The 25,507-nt window shown below is 43.0% G+C and overlaps 1 protein-coding gene across 1 annotated transcript in view; it reads left to right on the top strand.

Annotated features, from left to right (window-relative positions):
- Positions 1–25,507, top strand: part of ATP8B4 (ATPase phospholipid transporting 8B4 (putative)) — a 132,445-nt gene that overhangs the window by 101,701 nt on the left and 5,237 nt on the right. The window contains exons 19-25 of the mRNA XM_081838756.1: positions 3,908–4,072; positions 5,825–5,936; positions 9,316–9,421; positions 12,258–12,399; positions 16,608–16,791; positions 21,706–21,929; positions 24,038–24,121. Of these exons, the coding sequence (XP_081694882.1) occupies positions 3,908–4,072; positions 5,825–5,936; positions 9,316–9,421; positions 12,258–12,399; positions 16,608–16,791; positions 21,706–21,929; positions 24,038–24,121 (1,017 nt within the window). The remainder of the gene's footprint in view (positions 1–3,907; positions 4,073–5,824; positions 5,937–9,315; positions 9,422–12,257; positions 12,400–16,607; positions 16,792–21,705; positions 21,930–24,037; positions 24,122–25,507) is intronic.

Raw genomic sequence — 25,507 nt, 5'->3', positions numbered from 1 at the left:
TTTGTCGGACAACATTAAATCATACAATTATTTGCCTTCAGCTTAAAGTGGCATAGACCAGACTTAGTTTTGCTGCATTCTCAGGTAAAGTAGAGTAAGCCATAAGCACAGTTTTGAAGATTTTCTGGAGTAGGAATTTTTATTTGTAATTATTGCTTTTCAGTATACCCCTCAAAGCACCTTTTGCTCAGTTCTTCTGAACTAAAATGACCTTTTAAGGAGAACCCCCCTGAAAAGTTCTTATTTTCTTAAAGGAAAAAGGTGTTGTTGTTTTTTTAAGTGTCTACGTTTAACATGAACCATTCCACAATTCTATAACCAAAATAAGCCTTTGACATTTAATATAAAATATGTGGATTTAGTAATATTGGTTACAAACAGAACCATTTTTTCCTCTGCAATGGAGCTCTTTTGGCTTTGTTTTAATCTTCTCCAGGATTTTTTTAAAATGAAGGTTAAAATCACAAACATTTTGAATCTTGCATTTAAAATATAGAGACCTTGAATTTTCTTACACTGACCCAGCAAAGTTTATGGAATAGATTTTTGTGAAAACAGAACAACTCTTCCAGACATCTCATGTTTTCATAGTCAGCTAAATTGATTCTGTGGCTTTTTTCTAGCCCATAATATTTTACCTTGTTCAGATTCCTCTTTTCTTATAATTATTAATTTTGAATATTACAAGAAGAAATGCTAAAAATGTTAATAGAGTGTTATAAACCATTCACATTTTCAGCTCTGCAAGGTCAAAATCCAATGTGTTTGCAATTTTCATAGCAAAAGCCAAATTTGCTAGGTTTTGAAAGAAATTCATACTGTTTATATCTAAATTAGCCAAAATATATTTTAGATAATAAAACAAAATGACTTGCTATTTGGAGTTTATAAGATGGCTCCAAGTGAAATTACTGTTGTCAGAACAATAAACCTCAGCCTTCGAGAAATAAGGAATGGGTGTTTATGGGAATTCATAATTTTATAATGGAAATACAATAGAAGAAGGTCTAAATTAGCTGGCGTGCATCTCTGAGCATTTAACGCACCAGATGTTCAGATATTTACATTTGTATGCAAGATTTTGTTGTGTGTGTGTGTGTGTGTGTGTGTTTTGCTTCGTGTAGTTTTCACATATTATTTGTCAAGTTCAGATTAGGTTTCTTCTTATGTTTAGGAAATAGTAATAGTAATAATGATAATGATAAGTGGTATCCAATGCCATCATTCTGTTAACACAAGGATTTATGCTTGCACAATGGAAATTTAACTCCCTCTCATTGCCCTGCATGCACTGTGCACCCTCCCCAAACCTGCTCCCAAGGCTTTGTTGATACTACCCAAACAGATTTAGAGGGCAGACGGAGGGAGGAGAGTTGGAGGAAGGTTTTGTTGCACAAGCAGAAATCATTACACTAACAGAATGTGTGAGTTAGCAGAATTCAACGGCCAGGTTGCTCACCGGAGAAAGACGTTTGAGCATATTGCACTGATCCTGGTCCGACTGCACTGGCTACCAATTAGTGTCTGGTCCCAATTCAAAGTACTGGTTTTGACCTATAAAGCCTTAAACGACTCAGGACCGCAATACCTCAAGGACCGCCTCTTTCCATATGAACCTACCCAGACCCTGAGATCATCTTCTGAGGCCCTTCTTCATGTGCCACGTCCTCGAGAGGTCCGGAGGGCAACACGAGAACGGGGCCTTCTCTGCAGTGGCTCCCCATCTGTGGAATTCTCTCCCCAGGGAAGTTTGCCTGGCCCCTTCATTATACACCTTTAGGCGCCGGGCAAAAAAGTTCTTCTTTAACCTGGCCTTTGGTTGATCCGATTTACATCCTATGCCCTTTTAAAATGTGTTTGTGGGGTATTGGGTTTCTGTCTTTATTTTTATTAGGTGTTTTGTAGTTTTCTATCTTGATTTTATTCTGTGATAATCTTGATTTTCCCTGAGACCCCCAGGTATAGGGCAGTACAGTGGTACCTCGGGTTACATACGCTTCAGGTTACAGACTCCTCTAACCCAGAAATAGTACCTAGGGTTAAGAACTTTGCTTCAGGATGAGAACAGAAATCGTGCAGCGGTGGCGCGGTGGCAGCAGGAGGCCCCATTAGCTAAAGTGGTGCTTCAGGTTAAGAACAGTTTCAGGTTAAGAACGGACCTCCGGAACGAATTAAGTACATAACCCGAGGTACCACTATATATAAATTCAATAAATAAAACAAAATAAAAAATATTTCGGATAGAAATCACTAACTTTACAGTGTGCAGAGCACTCCATGTACATTATCTCACCATAGTTGTTGCAGCCACACTGCAAGATAGGTCAGTATTATTATATTAATATTGTGATTTGAGGACCCGTTACCCACTTGGGAATAATAAAGAAACATGGACACAGTATATGAGGTTATTGGGGTAGAAAAGGCCACAACTTTATTGATTACAGCATGTGAGAGGTATTGGCTTAGGCATTGGACAACCACAAATTTTGACTCCACCCACTCAGGGGTGAGTCTGAAGAGGAGTTAACCACCAGTAGGGGGAGCCTGTTGATGCAAATACAACTATAAGCTCTCCCCTGATGTCACCGAGGGTTGTGCCATGGCCCCCAGCCGCACAGGGCATCGGACAGGATCCACGACCACCGGATTCCTTTAACAGAATACCCAAAAATGAAGGGGTAGGCGATGGCCACACCTTGCCCTTCCATACGCCAACAACCTATTCAAATGCCTAACCGCCAAATACCGAGAAAGTTGTGACGATTGCTACGAGATAGGCGAAAAAACAAAACAAAAGGCCAGTGCCAATTTGCCAGTTGGAAAAAACTCCTACCAGGCCCCCTAGGCAACTAGGCGACCAACCACAGGTCCATAGCAAGGTCAAGTGGACAGCTAAGCCCTAAAGGGAGTGGTAGGTGGGTGACTTGAAGAGATTGGCAGTGCAATGGCGGGGAGAGCTGGCACGGCTGCATTTGAGTAGCTATACCACGCCCCCAAGCTGCCACCCGTTCTTCTGGGAGGCATGGCGTGCCAGCGATGGAGCAGGGCAGGTGCCGGCACGCCCCCTGTTTAACGCGGGAAACTGTTCCTGTTCACACTCCCTCCCCTCCTGGAGGAGGAGAGGCTTTGCAGATATGGGGAGAGGCTAAAGGAGAGTAGCTTTCCCAAAGCCACTGAGAGAGTTTGTGGCAGAGGTGATATATGAACCGATGACTTCCTGATTCACAGTTCAGTCTCCGCAATAGCTAACTTTGCAAACCTAGGGCCTTGCTTGTGATGCAGCTCCCTTGATGAAGCTAAGATGGTGTGAGGCTAGTTGTTGCTTGAATGAGTGTCCTGTGTATGTTTCCCCAAGTTCTCTAATTGAAGCAGTGGAGTTTGGTCCACGAGGACAAACAGGAGACAGTTTTGCCCTGGTAGAAAGTAGGGAGGGAGATGAAGACAAACCTTGAGTTAGTTGGCTTCACTAGTCATTGGTCTCCATTGTCGGTCTCCATTGACTTCTGGAAAACCCTGAATGGAAGACTGGTAGGGTAGAAATTCATTAAATAAATACATATATCAGTTTCCACCAATCAAGTTGCTGGGACTTCAGCTTTCCCAAATGACTGCTGAAATCTGGATCCTAGCAGCCCAGATCTGAACTAAGCATAATTTTGCATGTGCGGTTTCCCACAGAAAACGAGAATCAACCATTGAAGTTCCACTTTGAAGGAACTGTAGGTGTAGGAAGGGGGCGAGTCTTTGCAGTTTCATGTCAAAATAACCTAAACTAGGATATTGCCTAGAAATTTAGCATCTTTTGTGACTTCATTACTTAAAAGGAGGGGAGGGCAATAAAAGGCTGTTTTAATTAGCAGACATCTTACAACATGTTTGCATTTTTGTTCTGGACAAATAATAGGAGTTTGCTGGAGAAGGCCTTCGGACTTTAGTTCTGGCTTACAAAAATGTGGATGAAGAGCAATTTCAGGAGTGGCTTGAAGTTTATCAGAAGGCCAGCAGTTTGCAAGAGAATAGGGATGAACTGCTCGCTTCAGCATATGAAAGCATTGAGAGAGACCTGAAGGTATTGCAAGTCAACTTGCAGGGGGAAATATTTTGTGTATTTACTTGAGTTGATTATTCTATCCGCCTGATGCTTTTCCATTAGAAAAATTGATCAAGGTGACTTTTCTTTTAGATAAATGAAACAATTAAAATACATTTAAAAAAATCAAAACAACAATAAACATCCAAAACACTGAATCATCACTTTAAAGTCAAGAATGGGCATGACCTATTAGGCAAACCTTGGCCTGGAAAATATTTAACAAATAAAAAGGACATCAGATTTACATAGAGCATCACAGGTTATTTCCAAGTTGGGTTAAGAATGTAAGAAGATAAAGGTAAAAAAAAAAGGTAAAGGACCCTTGGACGATTAAGTCCAGTCAAAGGCGACTATGAAGTTGTGGTGCTCATCTCGCTTTTCAGGCTGATGGAGCCAGTGTTTGTTCACAGGCAGGTTTCCAGGTCATGTGGCCAGCAGGAATAAACTGCTTTTGGCGCAATGGAACACTGTGATGGAAACCAGAGCGCACGGAAATGCCATTTACCTTCCCACCACAGTGATACCTATTTATCTACTTGCACTGGCATGCTTTTGGACTGCTAGGTTGGCAGGAGCTGGGACAGAGCAACGGGAGCTCACCCTGTCGTGGAGATTGCGATCTACTGGTTGATCCCCGGGAGGTTGGGGTCGATCGCTGTCGATCGCATGCTCTTTTTCCTTTGTGATGGCCCCCTCGCCCCGCTCTCCATTCGCTCATGATCGCTAGAACGGAGGACGGAGTCTCCGTTGCGAGGCTGTTTGTTTCCTGACTGATCTTTGGGTGAGCTTCCGTTTCCTTTCCCCCCTAAAGAAAGCTCATCATTATTTGACCTGTCTCTTTAAAAAAAAAGTCAACAACTTTTTCTTTCTCCCGTAAAAAAAGTTCAACAACTTTGACCTGAACCCCGCAAAAGGTCAGCAAGTTTGAATTTCCTCCCTAAAACTAAGAAAAGCTCAACAACTTTGACCTGAACCCCCCACCCCAAAAGGGGTAGATCACTGCCAGTTTTTTATTCTGTGAGTAGATCGCAGTCTCTTGTGAGTTGGATGTCCCTGTGTATAGGAAGCTGCCTTGCACTGAGTCGAACCTTTGCTCCATCTAGCTCAATACATGGTGCCTCGCAAGACGAAAAGAATCCGTTCCGCGAGTCTCTTCGTCTAGCGGTTTTTTCGTCTTGCGAAGCAAGCCCATTGACGGCTCAGCGGATTAGCACTATTAGCGGCTTTTAGCGGCTTAGCAGATAAGCAGATAAGCGGCTTAGCGGCTTAGAAAAAGGGGGGAAGAAAAAACAACAACGCAGGAACTCGCAAGACATTTTCGTCTTGCAAAGCAAGCCCATAGGAAATTCGTTTTGCGAAGCACCTCCAAAACGGAAAACCCTTTCGTCTAGCGGGTTTTCCGTCTTGCGAGGCATTCGTTGTGCGGGGCACCACTGTATTATCTAAAACAGGAGGTGCCAATCTTCTCAGGCCCATCGACACATTTGGATTTTTGAGTGAGTACCATGGATGTCACCTCCTCTGGTCACCCAGAATAGTCCCCACGCCACCACATATAGATACAAAGGACCTGGGTAAAATATCCCTGTAAGACTCAAGGTGTTATTATGGGAATTTACATTATGCTGAGAAGTTTGAAATTGTATCAGGAATGAAAGACATGTTGCCCAGAGCTCATGCTTGTTTGTTAACATTTTTTCAACTCATCTATTTTGCTTCCTCACAAAGCTATTGGGAGCCACAGCTATAGAAGATAAATTGCAAGAAGGAGTTTCAGAAACCATTGAACGCTTATCGCTAGCAAACATTAAGATCTGGGTACTAACGGGAGACAAACAAGGTAGGTTTTCAGTTTTATGTATCAACTGATTCTCTGTGGAGGGGTACCAGAAGGGCTTCAATTCAGTGAACGTGGTTATTTTCCAATGTGGTGCAATGGTTAGAGCAGTGGTTCCCAACCATTTTTGGCCATGCCCCACCTAAGAATCTCTAAAATCCTGATGCCCCACCCCACCCTCTGACATATAATTCTTATTATTCAAAAAGTGAACTCCTATTCACGTGGAGGAAGCCTAAAAGGCCATTCACTGTGAACAGCTCATTCTCAAATTGCCCCCCTTAAAAATCAAATGTGGTGCCCCACATTGGGAACCACAGGGTTAGAGTATCAGACTAGGACCAAGGAGATTCAAATCTTCACTCAGACATAAAGCTCACTGGAAGACAGGCTATTCATTATTTCTTAGCTAAACCACCACATAGGGCAACCTTTTTGAGTCCACAGCTCCCTTAACCAACTTCATTTTTTCTGCAGCACCCCTGTTATGGGGTGTCAGGAGCCCAGTTATGTCACCCTCACCCCTTGCCTGCGCAGATGGCAGCCTCTCACCCTTTTCTGAACACCCTCCCTTGTGGAGTGTTCCCTCAGCTTCCTCTCCTCTCGCCTCTCCTTGGGTGTCCCCTGGGCAGTCGCTGCTGCCATGCCTGGTCTCTGAGCTGCCCACTCCCCCGCCCCAAAGAGAGATGCCTCCCAGAGGCATCATTCGCCTGCGGAGCTTATAGCCAGGGCTGCTGCAATAAACAGCTGTGCAAGCCTTTGGGGGGCAGAGACACAAAAGGACAGAGGAGGGAGGAAGGGAAGGAAAGAGGGACAGAGGCCAGCGTTGCATCTATGACTGTCTTTCAAGGCACCCCAGGGTGCCACGGCGTGCTGGTTGTAAACCACTGACATAGGGTATTGTGTGTGTGTGGACATGAGCTCCATGGAAATAGGAAATAGGAAATAGGGGTATGCTATGAATGCAATATATGAACAAAATACAAGGAGGAGCAGGGCAGAGTTTGAGCAATAGGGTCTATTTCTCTTTTAAGTGTAACTTTTTAATACAGTGGACCATCTGGATACAAATTAAATTTGTTCCAGGGGTCAGTAACTTAAAGGGACCCCTGACCATTAGGTCCAGTCGTGACCAACTCTCGGGTTGCGGTGCTCATCTTGCTTTATTGGCCGAGGGAGCCGGCGTACAGCTTCCGGGTCATGTGGGCAGCATGACTAAGCCACTTCTGGCAAACCAGAGCAGCACACGGAAATGCTGTTTACCTTCCCGCCAGAGCGGGACCTATTTATCTACTTGCACTGGTGTGCTTTCGAACTGCTAGGTTTGCAGGGACCCAGCAATGGGAGCTCACCCTGTCACGGGGATTCAAACCGCCAACCTTCTGATCGGCAAGTCCTAGGCTCTGTGGTTTAACCCACAGCGCCACCCACGTCCCATTCCAGGGGTCAGTACTTAACCTGAAAAGTCTGTAACTGGAAGCGCTGCTTCTGTGCACATGCGCGCACAGCGAAACCTGAAAGTATACACTTCCGAGTTTGCCGCGTTCACAACCCGAAAGTCACATATCCACTATAATAATTTTTATTAGTTTTCAATTACAATAATCCAATAATAGCCTCATTATAACAATGCCAAATTATATTACAATTACTAATACCAATCATTCAGATGCCAAATGATATAATTTAGGTGACCCCCTGGGTGCTAGAATTGATGGTTTGATGATTTACTTTAATTCTGCATTCCAAAATCTTATTAATTTCAGTTACACTCCAGTCAAAATAACAATCTCTTATACAACAACTGAAATATTCACGCTTTCCATTTGTATTGACACATTAAATGATTGATAAAACTACAGGTGAAGCATTCAAAGAATATCCTTGTTCTTCCTGTGTGTGGCAATTATTCTGTCCATGATGTTTCTTCCAGTCCTTGTAAAATATTATTTCTATCTCTTCCTGGTTGTTGCTGCAATCCATCATGCCTTGGGCAGAGCTAATATCCCATTGTTGTTTCAAAAGTTCTCCATTGCTCCGTCCCGTGGTTCATTGTTTTGCAGCTTCAACAGCAGCTGCAAAAATCAATAAACACCCTGTTCTCGCCATTTCTCCCTTTCTCTTTTAAGTGTATCTAGACTGCAAACTTAAACTAGTTAGTTCTACTCAGAGGCAGACCCACCAAAATGAATGGACTGACGTTAGTCATGTACATTAATTTCAGTGGGTCTCCCTTGAGTAAACCTTAGTTGACTACCACCTTCTGTGAGCTCTGTGCTCAAACAACAACATGGAAGGATCTTTGGTAAATCTGGGCATCCATAGCCCACTCTGGCAAAAGAATTTGAGATCTTTGAGCCCAAAGTAACATGTGAACCAGTCCTTCAACCATTTATTGTGGCACTCACAGGCATGATTTATTAGGGACTACTTACTAAGATTGGTTTGAGATAGCCAACTATTTTTGACATTATTTAACCTGTCCTAACACTTGCTCCTCTTCCTTCCCTTGTCTCATTCTGTTAATCATCACAGCGGAAAGGGAGAGAGGCTGGCGCTTAGAATTTCATTTTGCAACCTTCTCGTGTGTTCCATTGTATTTTTTTATGGGCTGGCATACAGAGTCCCGCCACATAAATGGTCCCATTTGGCAGCCTTTTGGTTTACACTTCCCTCGGAATTTACACTTTCCATTAGTTCACAAGAGGGGGGAGATTGACACACATAACTGGTGGAATTTTTTCCTTGCTCCGTTTAAGTCATAAAAATAAAAAGAAATGTGGTTGTTCATCCTGTGTAAATTATTAGGCTACAGATCAGCACTCTTTGCGTTGCCTGGGGGTGAATAAGAATTTCCTCCAGTCAGTCAGACAGTGAAGTCTTATTGTATTGTTCCTCCTACTGTGATATCCGCCACCATTTTATTAATCCAATTTTACAAACTATATCAGGAAGATCTGAAATGTTTTATATCGATTATCTTTTGGCAGACCAGTTTCCAGAGACCACTGCCAAGGTAACTAGTTTTTGTGTGGCAGCAATAGCTTGTCGGTGCAGGCACTTGTCTTAATTTTAGAATTATCAACACCTTACCTTGATTTTAACCATTTTAATATAATTATTTTATATTTCTCATTTTTTAAAAAATATCTTACATTGTTTTTAACTCCACTTTTAATAGTACACTTAACGTATTTTGTTGTGTTCTATGTACTTTGTTTTCTTCTTTTCTCCTCTACTGGTCATTGACTGAAATTATATATATATATATGAAATAACACGCATCAGGATAAACATGCACAGGTTCTCATGCTGTCCAAAGTCAAGTTCTTCTTTCATCTTCCTTCATGAGATCTTGCCCATCTTTCTTGCTTTTTTTTAGAAACGGCTATGAACATTGGTTATTCCTGCAACATGCTTACTGATGCCATGGATGAGATTTTCATAGTAGAGGGCCACACAAAAGCAGAAGTATGTGAAGAACTAAGGTAAAACTATTATAAAGCAATTATTGGGTTGTACTCAAAATATCTTATTTGTTTCTTCGTTCTCCTGTTCCTCACTAGAAAAGCCTAAATGTTCAAGGTGGTGTTAGGTGTTACAATAACTTCAGCTGAAAAGGGAAAATGCATGTCGTCTTCTTCTTTGGAGATCACTTGTAGCAGAGTAAGATTGTCCTCCTGACTGTGGAGGCCAATTCTGGATCCACACGTCCTTCCACAATGGGGCATAGGTTTCTGGGCAGGAGTTGATCACAGTGAGGGTTTGCCAAGCGTGTCTTCCTCTTAGCTCATTTCTCCCTTTTGTCCTGAGTTTGAGCATCTTCACAGCCCATGACACCTTTGGTAAAGGCTGTTCTCCTACTGGAGCACTCGCAGGCCAGTGTTTCCCAGTTGTCGGTGTTTATAGTACATTTTAAAGATTTGCCTTGAGAGAGCCTTTAAACCTCTTTTGCTGACCACCAGCATTACACTTCCATTTTTAAGTTCAGAATAGAGTAGTTGCTTTGGAAGATAATAATCAAGCATCTGCACAACATGACCAATCCAATGAAGTTGATGTTGAAGACGGGACGGCCTCTCCTGGTATGTCCCACAGAGGAACTAACGGTCTGCAAATAAAAACATCTTGGAGATCCCAGGCCACAGAGAGGTTAGGCTGGCCTCAACCAGAGCCAGGGCTTTTTCGGCTGTGGCTCCAATCTGGTGGAACGCTCTGTCACAAGAGACTAGGGCCCTGCGTGACTTGACATCTTTCTGCAGGGCCTGCAAGACAGAGCTGTTCCACCAGGCCTTTGGCCAGGGCGCAGCCTGACCCCCCCTCCTCTGGCAATCTGCACAAAATTTTGCTTAATGGTTGCCATCAATTTGATTTTAATTAATTTTTATAATGAAATGTTTTTAGAATCGTTGGATTATTTTTATTGTTGTTAGACACCATGAGCCCAGCTTCAGCTGGGGAGGGCGGGATATAAATAAAATTATTTATTATTATTATTATTATTATTATTATTATTATTATTATTATTATTGCTTGGTCATTGAATGTATCATTGCATGTATCCTTTAAGGGGAGATATGCAGGCTTAAAACATTTAGAGAGCCTACACATTTCTCCATGTGCAAAATGCACAAATTCCTTGTTTGGAAAGAACAACATTGGTGGAAACTGGAAGTGTGAATCCATGTGTGTATTTAACTTTTGCCACGTGCTGCAGTATCTGAAACTTCCCTCTCCTTGTGCCAGCAATTGCTGACTTGCTGGTTTCTGGAAAACAGACTTGGGCTTAAGTGGCTGTTGGTTGGGGCTACAAGCTAGTTTTGCTTTTACTTTGATATACAATATATTGAGTTTCAATAGTTTAATGGTGGATTTTTCAAACTAATTCTATGATATTTGATGAAGTTGTCTATAGCTGCAAAGGTTGAGGCTGTGGCCAACATTTTTTTATCATACCATATTTTTCTTTGTGTATGCCTTGAGAAAAAATGCTAGTGGAGTAGGACAACTGGGCAAGGTGTTTGTGCCCCTAATTTGTGTTCCACTTCCACTTTTGCCGGAAATGGGTTTCTGGTAACAGAGGAACTCAAACTCAATTTCTCATAATCATCCGCAACAGTGTAAGAATAGCAGTGCTTGAGAAGTTCAAAAGGAGCCAGATCCAATTCACCCTCAGTTCAATTGACAGTTTAGTTCACGATTCATTCCCATGATCCTTGGCATTTTGTCCCCTGCCGCCGCCTTTCAAATTTTAAGTATAAAATATACTTAAGAAGGTGGGTGGGACTCAACACATGCACACACAGAACCACAGTGTAAGGTGAAGAGTTGTTTTGTTTGTTTTCCTCAACCATTATAATCTTGAAGCATAAACAGCAGCATCACTTTTCAGACAAGTAAAAATGGTAAAAGCAGTGGCCAAATCAAACACAGAGTTAAATACAATGCAATCTGTGTCTACGTGTGTATAATTGAATTAAAATTAAATTTGAATCAAATTCCCCAACGTTCCACCATAAAAGAAACTTAATTCATGTTCAATGCACCTAGAAATTATGGAAACTGCTTTCAGGTGTAACTGAGATATAATTGATTCGAATTAGTTAATCTGAATTAGTTCATTTCAAGCCCTGTGTTAGAGACATTGGAACAAACAGTGAATGTGCTCATGGAGGATATAAGTAACATATGACTCTAATGAGTGTAAATATTGTGGGATGTTGTTCATGAGTAGATCCATTGGCAGGCAGACCCTCCATCTGCCATTTGACACAAAACCCACCCCCTTCAGTAGATCTAGTCATGTCACTAGAGTGCTTACTTGCATGTATTCCTCTACCGTTTTTGCTTTGAGGACTTTGACCTTGACTAGAATCTTTTTTTAAAAAAAAAAAGTGAATTTGGGAGAAAGTGGTCTATCTAGATGTTTGCTAGCTCTTTCTCTCACCACAGTTCCTAGTGCTAAAAAGGCAAGCCATTTTTAAATTGAGCAAAGGTTTGTCTCTTCCACGATGGAGACTGCTTTGACAAAAATATCAAGCAACTTTCTGGCTGTCTTCAAGATTCTCCCATGCAACTAAGTATCTGTTTGTTGTTTGTATTTGATATCCCGCTTGATCACTACCCTAAGGAGTGTCAAAGCGGCTAACATTCTCCTTTCCCTTCCTCCCCCACAACAAACACTCTGTGAGGTGAGTGGGGCTGAGAGACTTCAAAGAAGTGTGACTAGAACCCGGTTCACCAGATTATGAGTCCACTGCTCTTAACCACTACACCACACTGACTATGTGTTTCATAGATGCTGTTTTTTTTTTTTTTTTAAAGGAAAGCAAAAGATCTTATTTTGGGGCTGAGCAAGGACATTTCTGATGGACATGCTTATGATGAAAAGCTCCAAGAACCAACACAAAACTTGGAAGAAACTGTCGCTTCTGATTATGCCTTAGTAATAAATGGACATAGCCTTGTAAGTGAGTCGTTTCTGGACTTTTCCACTTTCTTTCCCGCTGCTAATAATCATGTGCTTTTGGTGTTCTAACCATGACAGATTCCTCCCCAAACTCCAAAATTATTTCACAAGAAAGTTAAACACAAGGGCTGACTGAGCTGTAAGGACCAATTAGATATGACATCTTAACTTTTGGATGGCTTTGTAATGGAAATCAAATTAGTAACTTGGTGCAGCTTAAAAAATTTTTTTTTAATGGTCTTGATTAGAAATTGACCCACTGGTATTGTTTAAGTACTTTTATGAGGGGAATATCACAAGTCATTGCAAATTACATTTTTTTAAAAAGCAACAGGCAGAGGCAAAAGGGCGTAAGGTTGAATATATTCCTAATGTCTGCTATTTGAGAGCACAGACTGACCTGAAAGTCATTACTGTACCAAATTAATGTCATTAAGATGCCTCAAGTGGTTTCTCTAAATATCAGCTTTTACAGGGATACCAAAACACTTGGCTTTGATTAAGAAACCTGGTTCTTGTCATAACACAAGAAAAGCTTACTTTTATAGCTGTTCTTGTACGCTGGTAAGCTTCCAGATCTTGGAACAAATATCTGAAATGCTCTTCTGAATTGCAAAGACCATAAAAAGCTGCAGTTGAACTCTGAATGTAACTTGTTCTGTAGGGTGGGGGTGGGGACTTGCCACAAGCACTTTGATCTTTTTGCCCTCCCTTTTACACTTATAAAAGAAGCATCTCTTTAAGCACTTTGGAATAACAGAATATGAGGAGAAGGTCTCAACCCAACGAGAAGCACCAAAAAGAAGGAGTTATGACAAAGGCATGGGAGGTGGGAGCCCCAAATATAACTTACATTTCTGCATCCCAGATGTTGTTAGACTCCATCTCCCAGCAGCATAGCTGTCAACTTACAGATTTGAAAATAAGGGACCAGCAGCCTTGAAAATAAGGGACCAGCAGCCAAAATAAGGGATTTTAGTCAACTAAATATTTAGTCAACTATTTAAAAGGGACCAGATAATTTTGGAGAGCAACGCCGGTTTTTAGCCCTTCGTTTCCAGAGGTTGCTGCTCAAGACACCAGCCGATGAAACACTGCAATTAAATAACTATAAGCAGCAACCACTTTTCACGCAAAACGAAGTCCAAGCTACGAAGATGCTGTTGCAGTTCTGTATCTTTTCTCTCATGCTCCATCTGCAGCTCTCAATTCCATCAGGTGGGGCGGGGGGGGGGGGTGTGAAATAGCGTCCGAAGTAAACCAGCAGATCAGACCATCTATGCTAGTCTACCACTACAAATCTATGGGAGAAGCGCTTGCGGTCCTTCCCTTATAGACCTTGGAACATCTGCCCACGCCTCCGCCTCCTCCTCCTCTCTCTGAACTGCTTTCTCTATGGTTGCCCTCGCTCTCCTCTCAAGGCTCCTCATCAATTCATAGACCATGCCAGGCTGCCCATCTCATCTGGGTCCTTTGGTGGCGCAGCCGCAGTACGTCCTAGCGAGCGCGGCGGCGTAGGGCAGAGGGGAGGCAGAGACGCTCAGTTCGGCGGCCGCAAGGAGGATGGTGGCGGAAGGGCCCGAGGCTGCCACCAGTCCCAGCGGGGAGGGGTTCCCGGGGGCCGAGGCTGGTGAGAGGAGGCTGGAGGGGGGAGGGCCGGGCAGCCAAGCAACACAGTTGGAGCCTCCCTCCTCCCTGGCCGGCAGGGAGGGAGGGAGAGGAGCTGCTTCCTTTGAAACCTGGGAAATTTAAGGGACATCCATCAATAAGGGACAGCAGCGGGACATGGCGCTGGGATAAGGGAGTTTCCCGCGAAATAAGGGACGCTTGACAGCTATGCCCAGCAGCCCCAACCATCATGGCCAAAATATGGAGGCCGTTACATTGGCTACCTCTGGTTTAGAAGTTTGGTATGTGTTTGTGGTAGACAACTGAAGGCCAAACCATACCTGATGAAGGAAATTTGTATCTTAAGATCCTGTTTTGTTTTTAAATTAAAAAAGGATTTGGGGGGGGTGTTATTTGCACATTCTCTCATGCAATTTCCACAATCTGAATCTGCCCCAAGCCTGCCTGTGCATGCCTTTTAAAAGTGAAAAGTGTACCACTGTAAGCAGATGAAAACATTAGCGGGATTTTAATAACACCTGTAACAAACACTATGGACAATATGGATGGATACAACATATGCATTATGAAATAATATGGAATTGAAAAGGTTGACAATAGGAAGTCTGGAGATTCAGAGAAATCTCTAAATATGGATATGTATTTGGTATTGTTATAACTTTATACTTGAAAAATCAAATAAAAAGTATTTCCAAAAAATAAAAATAAAAGTGAAAAGTGTGTACAATACACACCAGCCTCCTATATCAGGTGTGGCTTGGCTGGTTGCTACCAATATTTTGCTACCTGAAAAAGAACATTGGCTCGAAACATGTGTAGGTTGGCTATTTTACAAACCAAATAGAGTTGTCATTTTTCTCCTCTGTGTGTGTGTGTGTGTTTCTAATGGCCACTTACTTGGTCAGGAGGTGGGTGGCAGTTGTGTCACAGTGCAGCAGTTGCTCACAAACCCAGGAGGCGAAATGACTTCACCGTGGTGACTTTGCCTCCCTAGCTGGCCACCAAACTGAAGTTTGAATTTGCCCTATCAGGGACAAGCAGGGTGTGTGTGGACTAGAGTGGAGAAGTATTCGCTGTGTGCATGTGTTTTAACATTGTGTTTTGTTGTCATCTTTTCCATGGATATGCTCAGTATCTATCTTCATTTGCTTAGAAGATTTATTGTAATGTTCACTTTGAGAATGTCCTATTGCAATGGATGTGTGCCTGTTAGAGGCTTATATCTCCCCCAAGAGGCTCAGTGGTTTAGACCACAGTGCCACCTGTGTCCCGGAAGGTTGGCGGTTCAAATCCCCATGACGGGGTGAGCTCCCGTTGCTCTGTCCCAGCTCCTGCCAACCTAGCACTTCGAAAGCATGCCAGTGCAAGTAGATAAATAGGTACCCCTGCGGTTGGAAAGTAAACAGCATTTCCGTTCACTCTGGTTTCTGTCACGGTACTCTGTGTGCCAGAAGTGGTTTAGTCATGCTGGCCACATGACCTGGAAAGCTGTCTGTGGACAACCCTGGGAGATGAGCGCTGCAGCCCCATAGTCGCCTTTGACTTGACTTAACCATCCAGGTCCTTTGCCTTTTTATATCTCCCCCACATAGCCCCAGCAATATATAGCAAAAAAAACCCCAAAGCAACAAAAAAATTATGGGACGGAGTGTCATCGAACCAGTGCTGGATTACCCAATAAGCAGGCAAAGCGTGTGCTTAGAGCACCATCAAAGCAGGGCACTCTATCTATCTATTTAATTTACATTTGATATTTCAAAAAAAAAAAAAAAATCAAAATCAAATAGTCATCATGGAAAAAATCAGAACTTCCTTTCACTGCACTTCACACTCTTGCCCTATTTTCATGTGTTCATTTTATACCATATTGGCCCAAATATAAGCTGCACCCGAATATAAGCCGCACATTTAAAATTTGAAAAAGGGGGGGGGGGAGACATTACCCGAATATAAGCCGCTCCCTTAAAATTCTGCAGGCACTCACACCTGTTCTGTTTTACCATATGTCTGTTTCAGCAGCGATATCATAAAAGCCAATTTTTGTAAGGTCGCAAATTTAACTTCTCATAGTCAGAATTTGAAAAAAAAAAAAGTGAGGCTTATATTCAGGCCAATACGGCAACTTATCCCTTTGTGAACCTGGCAACATTCTATTAACGTAGATCAAAATAATGTAAGGAAATCAAACCCTGCCATGTGTTGTATTTTATTTTTATTCGTTTGAATTTTAGGGTTTAGTATTTTGAATTATGCATGTGAGAGGCGCCATAATCTTTCTAAAGGTCTTAATCTGGCCCAGCAACAAACCCATCATTTCTGTGTCTGCACAAATTGGCAGCCAAGGACTTTGACCAGAAATAGGGAAATGTTTTCTGCAATGATTGTACATCATCCATTTCTTCTTGCTATATATTACCATGGAAATATGTGGGGGAGATGCAGGTCAATGATGATGATGATGTCGGAGAATAATAATAATAATAATAATAATAATAATAATAATAATAAATGGTTTGGCAGCACTCATTTGGATCTTGATTTGCAGCTGTTTTATGGGTAACCCTTTCTTTTCACAGGCTTATGCACTTGAGGCTGATCTGGAAAATGAGTTCGTGGAAGCTGCATGTGCTTGTAAAACTGTGATCTGCTGCAGAGTCACTCCCTTGCAGAAAGCGCAGGTTGTGGAGCTGGTTAAAAAGCACAAGAAAGCCATCACCTTGGCCATAGGAGATGGAGCCAATGATATTGGCATGATAAAAAGTAAGATGATATTCTGTATCCTGGCTGGGAATGGTGAGAAAGCCACTTCCGCAATAAACAAGGAGGTGGAGTTGCGGGCGGCACGCCCCTTCCCCACATTCGCGGGGCTCCAGCCCCCGCGATACCTAAGGGAATCCCCGCCCGTGTCATACCCCAGGCCAGCCAATCAGCTGGCTCCGGGGGTGGGGCCTCGGCAATTTAAACCTGCCACAGCCGAGGCTCCCCCTCTTTTCCTCCACTGCTCCAGCTGACCCAGTTTTCCCTCCAATCCCACCCCCTTTTTAGGATAGGTTCTCTGACGTTGCTATGAACTCCGGTTGGTCGCCGTCAAGGGGCCTGGTAGGAATTTTCCCAAATGGCTCCAGCCATTTGGTTTTCGCTTACCTCGTAGCAAACTGTCACAACTCTTCAGTATTGGCGGTTAGGCATTGGTAGGGGTACTGTTCTATTGTTATGCAAATGAAGGGGGAAGGAGCGCCATCACCTTCCCCCAAGCAAGGGTAGTCCGGTAAAGGATTCCGGGGGGGCGTGGCCTTGTCCTAAGCCTAGGGAGGTGTAGGCCCACAGCACGCCCCCACGCAGTGACACCCGGGGGAGGTCCTAGTTGACGTGCCTCAGCAGGACTCCTCCCTCTGGTGATTAACCCTTCCGGCCTCTAGCCGGTTAATAGTTAGGACCAATGCCTAAGCCAATAACGCTCAATTCCTGTAATCAATAAAGTTGTGGCCTAATTTGACCCATTAACCTGAATTCTTGTGTCCGTGTCTTTATTTCCTCGGGGGGAGGGGGAACTCGCCACGCAAAGTTCAGCTATTTGCGTGTCGAGACCCCGCAGCCATCCCCTCGTTGGAAATAACTCACACAAGGACACTGATATTACGTTTATGTTATTGGGCAAATTTTGGCCACAACTTTATTGAAATTACAGAATGTGAGCGGTATTGGCTTAGGCATTGATTGGACCTGACTATATCTGACTCCTGTCCATTGTGCAGGAAGTCCAGTAAGGGTAAGCCATCGGTAGGGAGAGCCCTGTTGATGCGAACCAACTCAAGCTCCCCCTGGTGTCCCCTTCGGGGTCGTGTCAAGGCCTTAGCCCCGCAGCTGGGCTTCAGACTAGATCAACACCCCTGGATTCCTTTAATGGAATACCCTTAAGTATGGAGGGGCAGGTGATGGCCACACCTCCCTCCCACAAGGTCAAACAATGCCTAACCGCAACCCTAACAAAGTTGTGACGATTGCTACGAGGTAGGCAAAAACCAAGTGGCCAGTGCCAATTTGCCAAGTGGAAAAATTCCCCCTCGGACAACCAAGGCGACCAACCGAAGTCCATAGCAAAGGCCACTGCCTAACCTGCAAAATAGGGAGGAAGGGCGGGTGATTGAGGAAGCGAGCCAAAGAGGAAGTCCTCTGGCTCGCTCCTCCATTTAAACGGCCCTGGCCACGCCCCCTCGGCCAGCGGATTGGCTGGCCGGGCTCTGACGTGGCCGGGATACCCCAGGCAACGGGGGACAAAGTCCCCCACCCCCGGTGGGGAGTGGGTGGCCACGTGGTCTACCGCAACACCTCCCCACTGGGAGGTGGAGCAGATTTATCACAACAAACTTCTTAAGTATCCCCTCATGTGAAGAATAGTGAAACTCTGGGGGAGAAAATCCCTTCTGCTTTGCTTTCGAAGGGAGTGATGCTAAGCACAGGAGGACTTGGGTCGATATGCATCCATTAGGGATGCGGGTGGCGCTGTGGTCTAAACCGCTGAGCCTCTTGGGCTTGCCGATCAGAAGGTTGGGGGTTCGAATCCCTGCGATGGAGTGAGCTCCTGTTGCTCTGTCCCAGCTCCTGCCAGCCTAGCAGTTCAAAAGCACACCAGCACAAGTAGATAAATAGGTACTGCTGCAGCGGGAAAGTAAACGGCGTTTCCGTATGCTTGGGTTTTTGTCACGGTATTCTGTTGCTCCAGAAGCCATGTAGTCATGCTGGCCACATGACTTGAAAAGCTGTCCGTGGACAAATGCAGGCTCCCTCAGCCTGAAAAGTAAGATGAGCGCCACAACCTCATAGTCGCCTTTGACTGGACTTAACCATCCAGGGGTCCTTTACCTTTACCTATTAGGCCCTAGAACTCACTTCCAAGTAAATGCATTTGGGATTGGTGTGCCAGGTGTTAGAGAAGATATGGCAGATTGAGATGCATATTGTGTAGGGAATGAAGGAAGCAGTGGTGCATGTTTTTAGTTTGCTAGAGTTGACCATTTTTTAATATTATTTTTTTTTGCCTAAAGTGGATTTGCCTAAAGTGCACTTTAATGGGGTTTGCCAACTGAGAAATTCTGATGAAACCAAATATGAATAGCCATTTTGTGCAAATAAAGGTATCAAACAGCCAAATAAAGGGCTCATTTGTAGGATACCCTCAGGATTATTTCCTGTTCATTATTATATGTTTGGTTAGATGTATAGGATTTGGGATTGTGCCCATTCAGAATGTCCCTCCATGTCAAATGAGTCTTATATATCTGGGAAGTTAACACCTCAAGGAGAAGACTAAGAACCTCTGAAATCTAAATTTCAGTGTGGATTTGAATGGAGAGGTTGCCACAGAGTATTCTTCTTCTACGTGATCTTTCCTTTGAATTATCTGCCCTGTTAGAATGCTCAGAAAGAGGTTCTTTAAATTCTTGGGCATCTAAAACAACATTGGCAAGAACTAAAGGAATGTTAGTGAACTATAGGACTTCAAACATTACAAATATGACCTCTAGCCTCTTGAGTATCATCTAGTTGTACACAAGCAATCCAAATTAAACGGGATTAATGTTCCAGTTGGTGAAGTATTCCAAAGTATAATGAGGTACCATGGGAAGTAATCATCATTAGAATAACCCCTAATATGCAGCACTGATAATGCTCCTGAAATATGGTTTGTTCTCTTGCTAAAAAAGAGAACATCACTTTGCAGTTTTTTAAAGCAAGCCCTCAGGAAAACCCATAGGTGATTTACTACAAAATTTGTCCCAATATACACATTTGTGTGCAGTTTTTGCAAAGCAAATTTTCCTTATGGCATTTTGTATGTTATTTTCGCTAAAAAACATGCATTTTTATGTACACTTTTCTCAGTGGATACATTTCCGTGCACATTACTTGGCTAGAGAATTGCATAGCAAAATTCAGAGAAGTGCAAATTTTGGATGTCTGTGTCTCAGTCCTTGTATTGTTTCAGAAAGTGCAAATTAGGGAGTTTCACCTTTAAATGTGAACTGAATAGGATTTATCCTCCTTCCCTAAGTGGGTATAAGATTGCAGGCTTGCAATATTCCGCTTTGCTGCTGGTACAAAGATAGGAACATAGAAAGCTGTATTATACTTATCCAGACTGCTAGCTCAGTGTTGATTCCTAAATTGACTGGCAACTATTCTCCATGATTTCAGATAGGAAGTCTTTGCCTTATGCCACCTGGAGGTAAGGATGGTAGGATCTGTCAGTTTCTCATTTTTCTGATCTTAAATTCAGCTCCCCACATTTTTGTAGCAATCTTTTTTCTTATTTCAGAATCCTCATGAAGATTCATAATCACTGTAGCGTGAATTTCTCCTAAGAAACATATTTTTGCATGCATGTTCGAATTAATATCCACCTTTTCTTGCAAGCAATTTATCCTAATAAAATGCATTTTTGATGAGTTATCTTCCCTAATATATTCATTTTTATTCACACTTCCTTCTAATATGTGCATTTTTTGTAAAGACTCTCCTCCCTGAAAGAGAGGGGAGTGGTTGTGGGCGCGAGCCCGAACACCGCTCCTAGCAGGGGGCATTGCCCCCTGCCTCCAGCTCACCTGGCTGGCGCTCACGCCCCCCCCGGTGGCCATCCAACCAGGTGCCATGGGGGGGCGTGTCCAGCAGCCTTTATGCTGCAGCGCCAGCCTCTCTCCCTGGCCTCATTTCTCTTCGTCGTCCTGTGCGAGTCACCCACCCTCCACTCCCTTCGAGTTAGGGCTTAGGTCATTGGCCTTGCTATGGACCTTAGGTTGGTCGCCCCGGTTGCCCGGGGGGCCTGGTAGGAGTTTTTTCCATTTGGCATTAGGCTTTTTGGTTTTTCCACCTACCTCGTAGCAATCGTCACAACTTTTTGTGGTATTGGTGGGTAGGTTAGGCATTGGAATAATGTGTTGTGGTGTGTCGAAGTGCTAGGTGTGGCCATCGCCTATGCCTTCAATTTCTAGGGGTATTCCGTTAAAGGAATCTGGCGGTCGTGTATTCCGTCCGAAGCCTGCTTGGCGGGAGGCCATGGCACGACCCTCGGTGACATCAGGGGTGAGCCTATAGTTGGATTGGCATCAACAGGTGATGAACCCCTGGTGAATAAACCCACTTGTTTCGCGATCCAATGCCTAAGCCAATAGCTTTTCATTGCTCTAATCAATAAAGTTGTGGCCTTTTCTAGCCCATTAACCTTATATCACGTGTCCCTGTGTCTTCATTTCACTTTGCGGGGGTCGGGTCCTTGAACCACAAACAATGGTTGAGTGGCTAAACAAAAATGAGAGTGAATTCTGAAGGGTAGCTGTGTTTCGGTTTGCAAGGATGAATTTGGTAGGCTCACGTGTAAATTCAAACTGAATTACATTTCTCCCCCTCCCCAGGAAAAGGAGGTGCTGGTCCACCCCCTGAGATATGTTCAGGGGCCGCTGTTTAACTTCTCATTTTTTGTTATTTTAAAAAATTAAATTCATTTTTTAACCAAAAAAGGTGCCAGCCTAAGATAAAAAAAAGAAAGAAAACAAAATGGACTATTTAAGACGTTACAGCCTGGAAGGACAAAAGTAGAAAGATACAGCGTATCAGGTTGTTGGTTTTTTTTATTGCTATACATTTTCATGTATTTCCCTGCTGTTTGTTTGCTTGCAGGTGCCCATATAGGTGTCGGCATCAGCGGCCAGGAAGGCAGTCAGGCGATTCTGAACAGTGATTATTCTTTTGCTCAGTTCAGATACCTTCAAAGACTCTTGCTTGTTCATGGCAGGTGGTCATACTTTCGGATGTGCAAGTTCTTATGTTACTTCTTCTACAAAAACGTTGCCTTCACTCTGGTCCATTTCTGGTTTGGCTTCTTCTGTGGCTTTTCAGCCCAGGTAGGTTCTCAGTGCTTAGCTTCACAAAGCAAAAAACAAAACGTTTCCTCCTATGTGTTTAATAGCACTCGTTTCTTAAAACCTGTTTTTGGTTTTTTTAGTAGATGAGAGAAAACAAACACACTTAATTGTTCAGATGCTTCGTTGAAACTCAGATAACATTGTAATGTTAAGATAAATAATTCTGCATGCGTTGACACCCCCCTGCAATCAATCAGTAGCTGAACTGGGTTCCGTACAAAAACAAATGAACTGAAAAAGCCTCAAAAACTCAAAATAAATAGCAAAAACAAAAGTGCCAAACTTAATCCATTCTGGAAGTCCGCTTGACTTCTGAAATGTTCAAAAACCAAGGCGCAGCTTCTGATTGGTGCAGGAAACAATAGCTGACATCTGCATCAGACATTCAGCATCTGAAAAATGTTCCAAAACTTGAACACTTAATTCCGGGTTTTTGGCGTTTGGGAACCAAGGCGTTTGAGTACCAAGGCATTTGAGAACCAAGGTACCACTGTAATAGTAATGATCTGAGTCTGCTTGTTGCTCAGACTAGGAACATAGGAAGCTGCCTTAGCCCGTGTTGCCTACACGGGCTGGCAGCAGTTCTCATCCAGGGGTCTCCTAGCTTTACCTAGAGAGGCTGGGAGCACACTTGTCAAACTACAATCCTCTGGTTCACTGAAGAAGCTATGATGAGTTGTTGTTGTTATTGTTTAGTTGTTTAGTCGTGTCCGACTCTTCGTGACCCCATACACCAGAGCACGCCAGGCACTCCTGTTTTCAACTGCCTCCCGCAGTTTGGTCAAACTCCTGCTGGTAGCTTCAAGAACCATCTCGTCCTCTGTCGTCCCCTTCTCCTTGTGCCCTCCATCTTTCCCAACATCAGGCTCTTTTCCAGGGAGTCTTCTCTTCTCATGAGGTGGCCAAAGTATTGGAGCCTCAGCTTCAGGATCTGTCTTTCCAGTGAGCACTCAGGGCTGATTTCCTTCAGAATGGAGAGGTTTGATCTTCTTGCAGTCCATGGGACTCTCAAGAGTCTCCTCCAGACCATAATTCAAAAGCATCAATTCTTCGGCTATCAGCCTTCTTTATGGTCCAGCTCTCACTTCCATACATCACTATATGATGAGTTAAAACCAGTCAAAAACCAGTATACATGTGTAGTGTCAATGTGCTCCTGCCTGCCTCCTATGCTCTTAAACTTAATGAGAGTTTATCAGTTGCCTGGTCCCATACACTTGTCTGCATCTTCAGAAAGTAAGGTCTCAAGCCAATTACAAGTATTTTGTCTCCTAGCTTTATTTATCTTATTTACGACAATATGCCATTGTCAAAGAGGGCTTCAAGGAAAAGTTTCCTTAACAAAATGTGGAAACAATTATCCTGTCCATGAATATGTTTTTAATTTAATTTAGTTTAATTGCAATAAAGCCAAACCATATAAAAACTCATGGTGAAAAGCTTATTTTATTTTATTTTATTTATTTTAATAGCATGGGAGTTCTTGTCTACTCTCAGAGGTTTGTGATAACTTGCTGGATTCTGATTATCTGCGAAATAGTCATTTACCCCACCCAGTGTTATTCCCCAAAGCCATTGGTTAATGCAGTGGCTGGCTAATGTTTCAGAAAGAATACTTGCTGTTCAACTCTGTTCATTTCTCCAGTGCATTTTTTTGCTAATTGTCCAAATGGGAAACAGATGATTAAGGCACTTCCCATTTATATGGAAATGCTGCTTCTTATGTGTTTATAAATCCCCTTACAACTTCAGGAATGTAAAAGATATGAGTAACTGTGACTTTTACGAGACTGGTTCCTAGGAGGTCCGTCTCGCAGAATGGAATGTCTAAAGTAGAGAATATCACAAATTGCGATTTGTACAACTTTATCTGCTAGGCTCCCTGCTTACCAAAACGCTAAGAAGACCTAGGCATAAGTCTATGCTGAACTTTGTAGGAGAACTCAAAGCCTGGGGATCTGGGCTCCCTTCTGCTTCTGTGCCTACAAGAAAAAGAATAAAATATGAAAGGGGCAGTACTATTTATTTATTTGAAAGGTGACATCTCTGATCATACTTTTAACTTTTTATTTGTGTTATCTTTTCAGACTGTTTATGACCAGTGGTTTATCACCCTCTTCAACATTGTATATACTTCTCTGCCTGTACTAGCGATGGGATTGTTTGATCAGGTACACATTTTGGCATATTCTAGATTAATCTGCCTTCAGCACAGTCCATCCAGCAACTTCTCTGCCCAGGAATATATATAGCAATCCCTCTAAAAGGTGAAGAAGCCAGATTTGATTTGAATCTGGAGTCAACACTCAGGTGTTACAGTCCCAGTTTATGCCTAACCTTAAGAGCTGAGATTACAAACTAAGACAAAAATCTGCCGCGGTGGAAGGCTTCAGATATTAAGGATACAGCATGCAGCCAGTTTGTTAAAGGTGTCTGGGTTCTTGGCACCTGGCAATTGCAAGTCTAATTGCAAGAATTCGTGCCTCATGAGATCTGTATAGCACAGACTCCCTTTCCTTTCAGTTATGAAATCAGTTGTGCTCCCCTAAATCTGTCTCTGCTGATGGCAACTGCTTTGGGTAGCATAGATTCCATCCCTCACTCTTTATTCCAGCTCATAGCAACAGTGATTGAATTCCCCTCCAAAGACCTCTGGCTTTATATACACTATTTTCACAATGGGTCCCACGTGATTGGTTGATTCTGCTCTCCTCCTGGAGCCTGATTGGGCTGTTCCTGAAGGCCAATTGGATGCAGCATTCTAGGATCCTCCCTGCCGATTGTTCTAGTGATAGGCTGATTCACTTCCTCTTGTGGCCTGATTGGGTTGCTCCTGCAGGCCAATCAGGTTGCTGCCTTCTAGGATCCTACTAGTGTATTGTTCTAGGACCCAGGCTCAGTACATAACGCTCACATTTAATGTCATCTCTAGTTTGACCATTGGATGTGCACATTGATATTAAAAAGAGTATGCTGAGATGGCTAAAATGATGGGGAAAATCAGGAGACAGGATGATAAAAACTTTAGCAAGGACTGGGGAGGGGATATAATTTATTTGAGGGAACACTGTAAACAGTTAAAAACATTAGCAGGATTGAAATAACACTTGCAGTGTGAAAAGAACTATGGCTATAAATAGAATTTTATGGACAAATAGAGGTTGATATGATATGCAGTGGAAAATGGTTATTAGCAGACTCCACGGAGGGGAGGAAGGAAGTCCGAGAATTCGGAGAATTCTACACTTTTTTTTGTTCTATTATATGTGTGAATGTAAAATTAAATTGTAAATCCAATAAAAAATTATATCTAGATGATAGGTAGACAGACAGGCAGACAGATATTAAAAAGAGTAAATAAAAAGGTATTGGGGTTTGCTTCTGGGGTCATACTGAAAATGAAAGTCCTTTTGCCTCTGATATGCCCATCCTTTAAACTGAATTTAACAACAACAACAACAACAACAATAATTTATTATTTGTACCCTGCCCATGTAGCTGGGTTTCCCCATCCACTCTGGGCGGCTTCCACAATGACCAAAAATATCATGCATTAA

This window comes from Podarcis erhardii (assembly GCF_964252035.2).
Source record: "Podarcis erhardii genome assembly, chromosome: 14".
Taxonomy (NCBI): Eukaryota; Metazoa; Chordata; class Lepidosauria; order Squamata; family Lacertidae; genus Podarcis; species Podarcis erhardii.
This window is presented reverse-complemented; position numbering and strand designations above follow the sequence as displayed.